This window comes from Cylas formicarius, unplaced genomic scaffold (genome assembly GCF_029955315.1).
Source record: "Cylas formicarius isolate icCylForm1 unplaced genomic scaffold, icCylForm1.1 PGA_scaffold_4__25_contigs__length_36172078, whole genome shotgun sequence".
Taxonomy (NCBI): Eukaryota; Metazoa; Arthropoda; class Insecta; order Coleoptera; family Brentidae; genus Cylas; species Cylas formicarius.
The window spans coordinates 30,374,762-30,388,819 of NW_026844334.1; the positions used below are offsets into that span (position 1 = coordinate 30,374,762).

Genomic DNA, 14,058 nt, shown 5'->3' on the forward strand with positions numbered 1-14,058 from the left:
TTGAAGTCGCCCATTATAATGAGCACTTCCTCTTTCTTAATATTTATTGTTAGTTCCTCTAGATCTGAGTAGAACTTTTCTGTGTCCGCTTCGCTACTCCCACTTGTAGGCGCGTAGATCTGCACCAGATTTATATTTAAGGGATGTGCTCTAATTTGTAGTAGCATCATGCGGTTGTTATAGGGGATGAAATTTATCACTGAGTGTCTTAGTTCTTTCCTTAGGATTATGCCGACTCCATTACTGTGATCACCATTGTCTGCACCAGAATAGTAGAAGATTGCTTCATCTTGATAGCAAATGCCTGAGCCAGGCCAGCGTACTTCCGATAGTCCCAGTATCTGTATCTGTAGTCTTTGCATTTCTCCTATTGTTGTTGCAAGCTTTCCGGTCTGAAACAGGGTTCTAATATTCCATGTTGCGATACGCTTTAATACAGTTTTTGACTTCCACCCGGAGATTCTTCGCACCCCTGTCCCATCTAAGGGACGCCGGGGACTCGGGGCCGTTTCTTGACTAGTACTTATATCCGTAGTGGCTATTCTTGAGAACATAATGCAGTGGTTTCTCCTTGTCGCACAGTCGCACATTAATATCCAGTAGCAAACCGTACCGAAGTATCTCTTCCCCGCTTTAACCTGGTGTTGGAGTTGCTGCTGCCCAACTCCAGTCTGCCTTCATTCTATCCCCTGAGGGCTGGGTTGCCACCTACGCCGGATCCACCTTTCTTCTCCGCCTTCACCGCCGGTGTGGTCTTCGCCCGTATCCCCGGGCAAGGGGACAGCGTTATACCCCGCTATACTGGGTCCCCAGCAGAACTTAGCCACCGACTCATACGCGTGTCGGGCCCACCCCCGCGACGTGGACGCGCCTGCTGAGAGTTGCCTGAGTGAATTTAAAGAAGACAGCTCTGGTTTTCCTCAGGCCGGGTTAATGCTCATGTATGTATCCATGAGCAAGGGCAGTTATGGTATTAAACTGATCTATTTCTCCATAAGTTTGTATATTATCAGTGATATCATTCACACCCTTGGATGGCGGAATGCCACTCAAAATATTTTTAACACTGTCTAAAAAATACCTATTAAATTCATTGGTTATAACTTGCTTTAATGAAACAGTTCGCCAGCCAAACTGCAACTTATCGGGAAGAATTTTTTTTTTTTTGGAAGTAGCGTTTTTAAATTTTTCCACATTCCTTTAGAGTTTGTTTTATTTCTACCAATAATATCTTTAAAATATCTGTCTTTTTCTAATTTAATGCAGATTATAATGCGATTTCTCTCTTTTTTATGGGCACGCCATGTATCATCATTTTGTTCAAGCAAAACACTTTTATACAAACAGTCTCTTTGATACATCATTTCTTTTATCACAGGGGTTATCCACCATCTGTTTTCAAACTTATGTTGAACATACAATTTTAATTTCGGACACATTCGGCTTATTATATTAGATATACTATCTCCAAAGGTACCAGTCAACATATTTATAATACTATTGTTCCAGGATGTTTGAAGCAGCGATTGCTGCAGTAAGTCACTATTGTAATTTTTTATGGATCTGTAATTCACTTTCAATAAGACGTCGTTGCTTGTATCTTCTATTTCTATTGACAGTATGTTATGATCGCTAATTCTTGGTGTTAGATGTTTTTTATGTTTCACTTTTGTCTGTAATTCGAGTGGGTGACTTAACAGTTTGGTAGTATCCATTTCTGCGTACAATACTCAATAACTTTTCACCTTAAAACGTATTTTTTAGCAAATCAAAATTAAAATCTCCCATGATAATATTTGTTCCCGTGAAACCGCTCAGGTCATCCAATTAATTTGAAAAATAGATTTGCCTACATTAACAGAATACAAATGATCCAAAAGTTTGTTTGGGTTTCCTTTGTGTTATACGTGACAGGATTCAGTTTCATAGAAACTTAAAAAACAAAGGGGCCAACAATGGAAAGTGAAAATAAATATTACATTCAGTTACTCTGTTTGGCAAAATTATATTGAATAAGTGTCCCCAATACCTTTATAAAAAAATAGCTTTCGTACTGACGTACATACGCTGAACTTGAAATGCCGTGGCTATAAATAGCATCCACCACATCGACTAACCTTCTTTCAAAGATCTTTCTCTTATAATGTCTACAAGCTTTAAAAAGGAGTTCCGCAAGAAATAAAATAGTTAAGCTTAGACTCTTTTAAACGATTTTATAAAAAATACCTTCTCGAAATCGATTGTGTGCTATTGTATTGTATACGATTGTGTATTTTTTACTATTTTTATTTGCAACTCCAGAAAACTTTTTCATTTATTGTGTCTAGTGTCTAGGTATTGAACTTGAACTTTTTGTTTTGTTTTCAACTCCTTTTTCCAATCATTAGGGTAAAAAACCTGAACAAGGCAGTACTTCGAAAGAAAAAGTTGTGGTGTGATGGTGTTTGGTGGGAAAAATCAAAAAGCGCAATTTTCTGAGGAACCGTTATAATAAATAATACTCCTATATAAAAATTTAAAAAATCTCGTGCTTACAGACCAAGAGTTGAGATTCACACAAGATGTTCCGACATGCACACAGATAGGCTATGAGGACGGAAGCTTTCTGAACAGAAAATTCAAATCAATGTTGTGTGAGACGTTGGTACTTTCACGGGTTCGTTATTGTGACAATATGTATGACAAGCTTTGATGCTAGACGAGTTGAAAAGTTAAAAAATTCTTGTCTTCAATTAATTTTGTGGAATAAGAAAACAAAAGTCGTACCCCTGACTAAAATAGAAACACGTACAAAGTTTGGTCATTTGCGTTCTATTATTCTCCTGTTCAGATTCTCTACAGTGTTTTACCCCCAAAACAATCGGGTTTTAGATTTGGTGTCAGTAGTGAAAGATGGTCCTGCAAATATAATAAAGGCTATTTTCAAGGCCTATGATGATAATAGAATTACTGTCTTAGTTTTACTTCATTTTAGCAAAGCAATCATGAAATCTTAACTTCAATTTTTATATCACCCATGATTCAGTAAAATTCGTATCATACTTCTTAATAATAATGATAATAATAATAATAATAATAATAATAATAATAATATATCTTTATTTCTGTATATCCATACTTTCTACAAATAATAGTTTTCTTTTACAAAAAGTTTTATTTAACCCAACGGATTGAGAATAAATCTACATGGAGTCAGGGCTTTGAAGTTATTAGTAAGACTATCATACAATTTAGCTATATTAAAGGAAAAACCATGCTCAAATAGTGTTGAGGAGAAGTTATAGCACCTCTAAATCTAATATGTAAATTATAAACATAAGATCTGAACACAATCCTTCTGTACAGATATTGAGGACTTTTGAAGTATAGAACTTTGTGATAAAACAAGCTTCATGTAGTTTTCTTCTTCTCTCCATGTTCCACCATTTTGTCTCTACTAGTTTATGTGATATTCTCTCTAGGTGTCTAATACCGTATATTAGTCACAAAACATTTGATAAAGACACGGTGTTGTCGAAACAATTGTCATGTCATAATATATAATTTCGTGAGAATCTGAACTTTTAGTTCTTATTTATTTTGATAAATGGATTTTCATCAAGTAAAAGCCACCTCAGTTCAATAATATAACATTTCTTAGGTTTTAAGAATAGTGAGTGTTTCAGTGAAAAATATTGTAATTTATTTAGATCTCGACACATGACTTCACAGCCCAGACGAACGCTTGACCTATAACAGGAAAAGTATACTTGTGTATCGTCTGCATAGTATTGTGCTCGGCCGTAGCCAGATTTGACGCATATATTGCGTACAACAACGGAATCAGTATTGATCCCTGCTGAACGCCACTGACAACAGTCACCTCCGTGGAAATTTTATTTTCACTGCGTACGATCAGCCAAAAAGGATTTAAAAAGTAATACCGCATGCTCGCAAAGACCAACATAATGAAAAATTGCGAACAGAATTTGATGGTTTAATGTATCGAATGCTTTGGTACAGTCTAGTAGTGCCAGAAGGGTAATTTTTCCGTCATCGGGCAAGATTTTAGAATGTTCCACATAAACAGAAAACTGTTGATTAATTATTTTATCAGCAATTTTTGACATACATGGTAGTACACTAATTGGCCTCAAACCTTATAGCTCAAGCGGGTTTTTAACCTTTGGCAGTGGAGTCACAAGGGCTTTCTCCCAAGTCTCGGGGTATAATGATTTTGTAATGTAAATGTTAACAACATGTGTAATATATGGCAAAATAAAATGACAACAAATTTGTATTATATAATTACTTAGCCAAGAACTTTAGTTTTTTGAACAACTGCTTATGAGTTTATTTGTCGTGGTCTTACGGCTACTTCATTTTCTTTTAGCCTGGATCATACTTTTCGACCTGTTGTAAACTGCTGGTGTCTGCACAAGTGGTAAAACTACTTTTAACATTATATTTCTTAAAAACTCTTGATATGCGGTCAGAAATTTTCTCAATGTAAGGAAGGACCACAATGGGCAGTATGGGTTGCTTTCGGACTCATTACCTTTGGGAGTAGAAGGTATTGTAGGTTTTCTGTAAACGGAATGACCTACTGTTATATAGTTTAAATAGTTAAGAAACTCTCGGAAGAACAAAAGTAACATCTGTCATAGCGTCTCCATAGTTCTGGTTTTAAACGGAAAATATCGAGCGTTAACCAGAACATCCTTTGGATCTAATGCAATGATTTTTAATTGTTAAATGAAGTGAAAGGAATTAAGTGCAAAACAGATTTCCTTGTAAATGGTCCTAATATAGAAGCCAGGATATTTTGAGAGAGGATGGCATGAAGAACCAATGGTGCTAACAATAGATCGAATCTTTGGGAGTCCATAGAAACCAGGAAGTTTAGACTCGTGAGAATTTATAGATTTATTCGTAGCTTCTACTAAAGAAGAAACGGATGCAAGATATTGCAGAAACCTGTACAAGTTTCTTAGAGAAATTCTAGATAATTTGTATATATTTACTGCCTTAAACATAATAAAACATTTAATTTTTATGTCTTTAAAACATCTTAAAAGTACTTGCCTCATGATCTATCCTACACCTATCGCCACTAAAATTTGCAAATTCTAAATACTTTTCTTGTAGATTATACGCCTTTTTTATGTAAAATTGTACTCAAACGAATAAGTTGGGATGCTGTTGTTGGCATGTTTAACTGTGTCCCTAAAACTTGCAACTGATACTGTTTTGGTTGATTATTTTAGTCTTTTATCGCAATGCGTCATTTAAATTCTTAATTTTATGCAACCATTTTTAATTATTTAAAACTATCGGATGCCGCCCGCAAGTGCGCTCCATTCGCGACAGCGTTATTTAAATATTCACTTATATTTTTACGATGAGTTATGGTAATGGAAATGGCATTTTCGTGTTGTTCGGATTGCCGCTGTTTCGCGACATTTCCACTTCAAATATATATTTTTAAGTAGATGCGCCAAATGTTTCAGCCCAGAATTTGTTAACCAGGAACTAACAGTTTTTATATTGTTACAAAACAACCAAATTGTTTGAAAATCTTTCTGTTTATAAAAACGGGGCTGTATTATCAAATATGCGAATTTTTTTAGGGCACCTAACTACAGAAGCTCTGATGTGGAATCAGAATTTAAACGAGCGCACCATTTCCGGAATGACTTCCGAGGATTTCCGACACAGATTGAATGACGTCCTACGAAGAGAAGGATACGATATCGATAACCAGAGGTATCCCGAAGGATACCAGGAAGCGCCGTTGGCGTACGATGCCGTCTGGTCCGTAGCATTGGGTACGACATAAATCTTACGCTCGCGAGATGACATATTCATTTATAAAACTCTTTCAGCTTTTAATAAAACAATGGACCGCCTTCATAAGTACGGAAAAAGTTTAAAAGACTTCAACTACAATAATAAAGAAATAGCCGACGATATATATTCTGCTATTAACTCTACTCAGTTTTTAGGTGTATCGGTAAGTGAAATGAACATTCTCTTAATCGCTCGGTCGCGTTAGATTAGGAAAACATTCGAATCGCGTGACCGAGTATCGGACGTTCGTTTCCCCTTGGTGTCACTTGATGATTCGAATTAAGTTACTTTGGAGTGCTCTGGAGATAAGAATAATGAATGCCGGACTCGATGACGGTGTTGAAAGTTGTTAAGCGAGTTAAACTGGTTACTTCCGTTCAACAAATAAACGAAAATACTCGTTTCGACTGCTGCTTCAAAATAATTTGTAATAATTTGCTATTATTTGAATAAAATAAAGTAGACTGCGTATACTTGTGCTATGAGATCTAATAAAACCAAGTGATTTCGATGTTTAAATACTTAATAAATAATTTATTTATTTCGACGGCTAAGCCAATTTACAAATAAAAAGTAACAATATAAATATAATATAAATAGCAACATCACAAAACAACAACTTAGATAACAAGCTTTTTAAATAACCATATAAAAACAAAAAACAGTAGGAAACAGTAAACAAACAGTATCACAATAGTTACAACTACAATCAACCACCTGTTTTAATTTTGTCTTAAACAGTCGAAGACCGCCACCAAAGGGATCAAGAGAGCAACTGTTAAATAACCTCACGGTTAAAGGAGAAAAATAGCCATAGTTGGCGTGATGAAATGGAATACAAAAAATTGGGGAGCTCTGGCGTCTTTGATAGATGTTAAAATCAATGGACTGGAGGAGAGCCGGACAGTTATATACACCGTTCAAAATTTTATAAAACGTCAAGATATCGGAGTAGGTTCTTCTAATTCCAGACTATCTATCCCAAAAGGCTCATATACCAGAACATAATTAATGAGAAAGTTATTGTAGATATTTATACCCGCTCTATATGCTAGGGACCTCAGAACAGTCTCCAATCTTTCAAAGTGGCAACTGTAATGTGGAGGCCACACTACTGATGCATACGCCAGTGTAGATCTAACTAAGGAGCAATAAAGGGTTCTAAAACAGTCGGATGAGAGCAGTGTACTATTACGGGTAATAAAACCCCAGACCTCTCATGCCCTTGTTAACAATATCCTCCAGCTGATCCAAAAGGTCCTTAACTTTGGTGACACACTCTGTCGTTTTATTGTTAATAATATATCTATTTTGAAGAGTGTTGGTTAAGAGAGACTATTAGACTATTTTCTCTGCACCACGAACTGACAATATTAAAGTCGCTCTGAAGAAGCTGAGCGTCCATAAATGATACAATTGTTTTGTAAAATTTAAAATCATCTGCAAAGGCACAATAAAGAACCACATCACTCAGACCTCTTATAAACAAATTAAAGAAAACTGGACCTATGTGTGAACCCTGAGGCACACCCGAGTGCACTACAATTTCGCTGGACTACAATTTCGCTGGAAATATTGATTCGGACCTGCTCGGTACGCCATGTTCTCAGTATTATTATTATACTACTATTATAAATGTGGGTGATTTAATTTTGGCACTGTTGCAATTAAACCGAATTGAACTCAAATAAATCCTTGATTACTCTCCATATAGCTAGTAGATTTTACAGTGTATCCAAGATAACGAATCCATAAGAGATACGAGGAGGGTTAAATAAAGAAAAAGTGGCAAAATATAACGGTTAATAACGTGTTATTGCACATTTCATTTTTATTTCTTTAAAATGTCATTTTCTTGTTGCCACTTTTTGGGCCTTCGAAAATAGCGTCAAAAAATCTGAGCAAGCCGTCCAATATGCGCACACGCGGTTATTAGAAACCAACCAATAAGACCCAGACGTGTTTAATAACCAACATGGCCGCTGACAGTTTGTCAATTCAGTCTTACTTTAGATGTATCATTTTTTCATCAGTATTTTAACGAGCTAGCCGAATGAGCCGAGTCCGGCCCTGGATATGGATTATTTAAATTCTGTCGGAGCAAAATTATGATAAAGTGCGCCATGCGCTAGTTCTGATATTTTCCAAAAAAGATTTTCTATATCCTGTATTGAAATGAAAGAAGAGTTCGTTAATTTGGTTATTTGGACAATATTTCGAATTTTCCGTAAATCATTATTTTATAATAGAATTAATTGCCGTAATTAAACAAGACATGGCAGGCATGGCCAACTAAATCGCGATCTTTTTTTGAACTAACATACGCAGCTTCCAATTTAAAAAACACAACTTTAAGATAACATGCTTTGTTTAAACCCCTTATGTATGTAAGTATGAAACCCTACGACTTTTACAGTATACTTTTTTCTAAAATGCAAAATAAAAAAGTTAGAGGGGGCAACATTTACATTATTGACATTGTTAGTGACTTTGTTATTATGGACCAACTAAATTTAAGCTCCGATAAGTTTTACGCGGAGTAACCTGTTTGAACCCGAACAATTTTCCTCGATTTAAAAGCATACGGATTGGTGTCAGGTGTGGGGTATTAGAAAAAATCTTTAACAATGGCTAGCAACTCCCGCCTTGTAACACAATCCTAGCTTGGACATTGTTTGGTTGAAGTAATCGATGATTTTTTCTTTGCACCTGAGAAGAAACTTCTCCTAACCCGATTTTACAAGCATCTATATCCGATACGAACTTCACTTTTGACCTAGGATAGCCTAGCTTTGGGGCGTTGGTTATAGAGTTTTTAAGGAATGATCGGTCTCGCGCGGTATGCTTCGTAAGTGGATTGGCGATGTCACCAAACCTTGATACAAATCGCCTATAATAAGTGCCCAGTTTGCGCATAAGGGAGCCACATATCTGGTTGCAAAGTACAGGCGACATTTATAGTGGCAAATAAACGGGAAAGAGGATAAAAATCTAGGATTCATTGTTCTATCTTACGTCGTTTACTAAAATATACTTCAAATATGTAAAAATAGTCTAAACATTAATACAGAGATGGTATCTTAGTCAGTAATAGTGATTAAATGACCACAATTGACTACTATTTATATACGCTTAAAGGGTTCTACCTGCTACTCTAGATGAAAAATGTCATAAATAAGAATTACCTTTGATTAAACTAGGTTGATTCAACAGTGCAGGTTGCAAATCTTTTAATTTCAGGAGTTTAAAAATGAAGCTCACTTACCTAAAAATTACCAGAAGATTATCTACTGATGGAAAATTTTAACTTGATTATCCATGTTGTATTACAATAACAGTCAAACAAACAACAAAAGAATCTTCTATTTTTATTGCTCGACCCTATTTTTCTCGCAGAAGAAAAAAATTGAAAAAGTATTATGATTCTTTACACATTTCTGAGATTTTTTACGACAGTTGATGTATGGTTTCCGCAAATATATTCCAGTAGCAGGTTCCAAAGTGTGCAATTATTTATTCTTTATTAAGGTTAGGACAAATATTTATTAAAACTATGGATTTATTTTCACGGAAATTGAAAGTTAATGATTGGTCTAGTTACGAATAACGCCAAAATGTCTCTTCAACTACTTGTTAATATCACAGCAGAAAGTATTAAAGCCGCTATGCCCAACTATTATTTGCACAGCTAACAAGGCTCGGAATATAACAGATTTATAACATCCATAAACAGTTCTGCAAAAGTAGCCAAATGAGGTGATCCACAGGGAACTATTCTGGGCCATATTTTTTTGATTTTTAATAAAGACATTCTACTGCTAACCAGGCAAATGCATGGGAATCTAAATTAACCGGAATATTGTCAATAATGATGTCTTATTAATAGTTTATGCAAGTCTGGTGGAGTCTTTCAATGTGAGATTTGCTTACATAGGTTGTTAAATAAAACTAGAAATAGGTGAAAATAATATAGTGATAGTTTACATGCAGTTTTAACTTATTAAAAAACTCCTAAATTTAAATGGTGCGCGCATCTCTCAAGTTTGTTGATGGACAGATAAATCTGAAAAAAAAATGGTGACGGTTATTTCATATATTTTGATAGGTATAATAAACCATTAGTCAAAAAAATGATGGTGTAAAAGTAAAAAAATTATCTTCTTAGTTTGGCTTGATATAGTAAGATCATTATTTATAAATCTGTAGCTCTGACTCTTGTTAATGTTTATTAAGATCGGCATTATATTTAATTATGAATTAATATTACTGCCATTGTGTTTTCTTGTAATTATTTGCTTATAAAAAATTTAAATTATTAGGAGCTTCTATTTTAAAGTTTGATATATTAATTTTCACTGCACGATTTAGATATGCTCTATTCATTTATGTACAATATGTAAATGTAAATATGTACAATATTTTAATAATTATATTAAAATATTTTTCTATTTCCTTCTCTAAAATGCTCAATTGTACACCGATCGAGCCTGTAGAAAGTGTCATTTTACGACGTCATTTTCGTTTCCCACAGATCCGAGCCACTTCGGACATTTCCGATCAGTCGGATGTTTTCGGCTTGAATTTTGAAGTTTGTCAAAGAGAGTTCAAACTCCGTGCTTGTTTCCATTCTTCCCTTCCACTTACTAGAGACGACGTGAGATGTACTTCATATATTTCTAGAAATGATGAATTACTTAGGGCCCAACTTCAGTCATAAGCTCCTATTGCATCTTATTCACGTGGTCCTCGAACAACTTATGAACCACAATTTATTTCATCCAAAATAACAAAGTCACTAACTATTTACAGACTCCCATTACGCACTATTACACACTATTAGTAATTTTTATATCTACGCGTTTCGTCTCTTTTCAACTTTCATAAGTGTGTGCTCCAGATAGGGGTGGAACATTCGAGCCGTCTTCACGAGAAACAGAGTCTTTGATCTCGCTCGCAAGTTAAGTGTTGAAAATGTCCCTTATTTTCTTCACTCCCTTTGGACCACAAAATTGTCTAATAGCTATATGGCGGTTATAAATACACGTTATTTGACCATTACAATGTTGAAAGGATTTATGTGGATACCTCGTAATAAATGTTGCATAATTCAGCAATATCAACACAATCGAATTTCGTATTATATTCTAAAACATATTAAGATGTTTTTTTTTAATTTTCCAAAAATAGATTAACAAAATTCTATATAAAATGTTGCGTGAACGAGGAAATCAAAACCACAATGAAGTTATTATTCTTTGTTCCTTGTTTTATGAATTAAAATGAATTAAAAACTTTATATATACAGGGTTTTTCACTTGAAACTCCGCACGCCAATAACTCCAAAACGAAAAGAAATATTTAATTTATGTAAAAAGTAGTCAAAGTGTGGGGTCAAGTAGATATTTCCTAAAGTTTAAAAAATTCGACGCCTGCAAAGAGCTGGGCGTCGCGACGCGTCGAAAAATTATTCGATTGCAGTTGTGTGTATTAACGATTCCATTATTTTGAAATCGACTTTCGTCGCTCCATAAAATTTTCGAGAGAAAATTTGCATCTTGGCTATACAAATCGGACAATGTCGCTAAGAAATACATTCTTCTAGCATAATCGCCTGGTTCTAGTTTATGAACTAGTTTACTTTTGTACGGGTGAAAAGAGTTTCTATGTAGAATTCTCCACGAAGAACTTATGGTAACACCGGTATTTTCTTTTATCTCTGATAGGGATATCTTGGGGTTATTATCAATCTGCTGAATTACAGCAGCAGTATTTTCATCATTTGTAGCCGTCCTGTTCCTATCTCTTTTAGGTTTTATGAAGCTGCCATATTCTCTTAAGTTTTTACATAAACTTGAAAAGGTTTTTGCATCGGGGACTCTTCTATGCGGATAACGCCGTGCGTAAACTCTTTTTGCTTCTCTACAATTGCATCTGCATTCTCCAAACACCAGTAACATGTCTACTTTTCCTCATTGCTAAATTGCACCATTTTCACATAATAATTCTTAGTTTTTTTTAAACCGAACAAATTTGGATATTTCTTGTGACAAAATGTGACAATTTTTTGATACAGCAATAACAACTTACGTTTGTAATTACACTTAAAACAACTGCGATAACAATGGTTGCCATAGTAACTAACATTCATGGCATACTTGTAAAAATAAGCGTTAATCACATTTTTTATTAATCAAGAAATGTTTACTTTAAATCGGTATAACTTAGAAACGGGTAAAGTAAATAAGTTTGAGTAAACAACAAAAAAGTTTTTAAATAATATGTACTTTTGTCGAATTTTTTAAACTTTAGAAAATATCTACTTGACCCCACACTTTCACTACTTTTTACATAAATTAAATATTTCTTTTCGTTTTGGACTTATTGGCGTGCGGAGTTTTAATATATATATATATATATATATATATATATATATATATATATATATATATATATATATATATATATATATATATATATATATATATATATATATATATTAATAAAGTTTAAAGGATACAAAGCAATGATGCCAATAGCGGTAGTGCAACTAGCTTCACTCAAGCATTATGAAAGGGTGAGATACTATCGACTGGAAAGCCAACATATTGGTTACGGACCGAAATAAAATTCCTGATCTTATAGACATTTTTATTGTGAGTTATGGACTCGGATCATTCACCTATGCTCCTTACTACAAGTGATACTATAACTAAAAAAGTGACGCCCCTAGACTCGCCAACAAATTGACAGTATTGGAAAATAACTCAAAGATACGGTTTTGTAGCAACTACTGGCCATCAGAAAAAAATAAAGCGAAAATGGCAGCAAACCAGTACCCCAGTAGATAAGACTGCACTGAACAATGGCACTCAGCAACTAAAAAAAGAAAAGTTAACGTATTAAAAATGATAGGTGATTACATCAGTGAGCTAAACAATCACAATAAAAGGACTAAACCTTGTGAGAAGCAACAAAAGCACTCAAAAGACCTATCATTCAAACCCCACCGATAAGAAACTCAGATGGAAGCTAGACTCGAACCAACAAATATAAAGCGACCAGATTTGCGGAAAACCTACCTTTAAATGAAGGAGAAAAACTACTAGAAACGACTGAACCAAGAAAAGAGAATGTGACCTTTAGGCATACCTCCCCCAAAGAAGAGTTAAGCGAAATTAAAAATCATACTGATCGAAAAAAGACGCCAGGATTTGACCAAATCCTAAAACAAATGCCAAATAAAGCAGCTGATCAATTTTATCAAGCATCAATCAATCAATCGTATCATGCCTCATGAGGTATGTTCCTAAGATGTGAAAAGTAGCGGAAATGATGATGCTTCTCAACCCAGGGTAACCACCTCAAGACGTATAGACCTATATCACTGCTGCCTATAATATCGAAATTATATGAAAAGTTAACAGGCAAAAGGCTAAAGCATATATTAGAGGCACATAATGTGACATCTTCACACACCTTCGGGTCAACCACTGCACCATAGATCAGGTACTCGATATTACGGATATTAATGAAAAATCCCTAGAACAAAATAAAGTTTGCTACCTACCTTTTTAGAAATATCACAGACTCTCCCTCAGGAATCTTCTTTAAACTTCATGTATTTCAGAAACTTATTTTAGAATCAAGCAAGAGGTGGCTTACTCTGACATAAAAAAAATCAATGCAGGAATGCCACAAGGTAGCATACTGAAACGTAGACTCAAGACTTCGCTGGAAAGTCCATATTAAAAAAATAAGAGCTAGGATAAAAATACAAAAAAATATATTGCTCACGGCACAAATTCCAATAAGATGCTCCTGTATACGCAAGTTTTAAAACCTATTTGGACTTACGGCTTAACCATTAAAAGATTCCAGAATAAGGCACTGAGAAATATCCGCAATGCACCTTGGCACTTTCGCAATTGTAATTTATATCGGGACCTGAAAGTTGAGACAGTTAATCACTTCTTCGACATGTCAAATATCGAGACAGTCCATCTCCTCCATAACACTAATCTAACTATGAGACTCAAGAAAATAAAGCCCTTTGAGTTACTATAGTGATAGTGAAAAGTAGAGTACAGTGCGATAGTAACACATTAGCATTATTAGTGTAATTAAGGTCTCAGATACAAAGGTAGGCTAGTGAGTACAACCTTAGCATAGACTTCACAGTAACAATATCACTGAATTGAAAATTTTCGAGCTCTTTATAAAAATTGGAAA

At 34.6% G+C, this 14,058-nt stretch overlaps 1 protein-coding gene across 2 annotated transcripts in view; it reads left to right on the forward strand.

Annotated features, from left to right (window-relative positions):
* The window catches only part of LOC132700417 (gamma-aminobutyric acid type B receptor subunit 1), a 476,519-nt gene that overhangs the window by 387,094 nt on the left and 75,367 nt on the right, over positions 1-14,058 (forward strand). For both annotated transcript variants that reach the window (XM_060667722.1, XM_060667723.1), the window contains exons 7-8: positions 5,610-5,807; positions 5,865-5,992. In XM_060667722.1, coding sequence (XP_060523705.1) covers positions 5,610-5,807; positions 5,865-5,992 — 326 coding nt within the window. The remainder of the gene's footprint in view (positions 1-5,609; positions 5,808-5,864; positions 5,993-14,058) is intronic.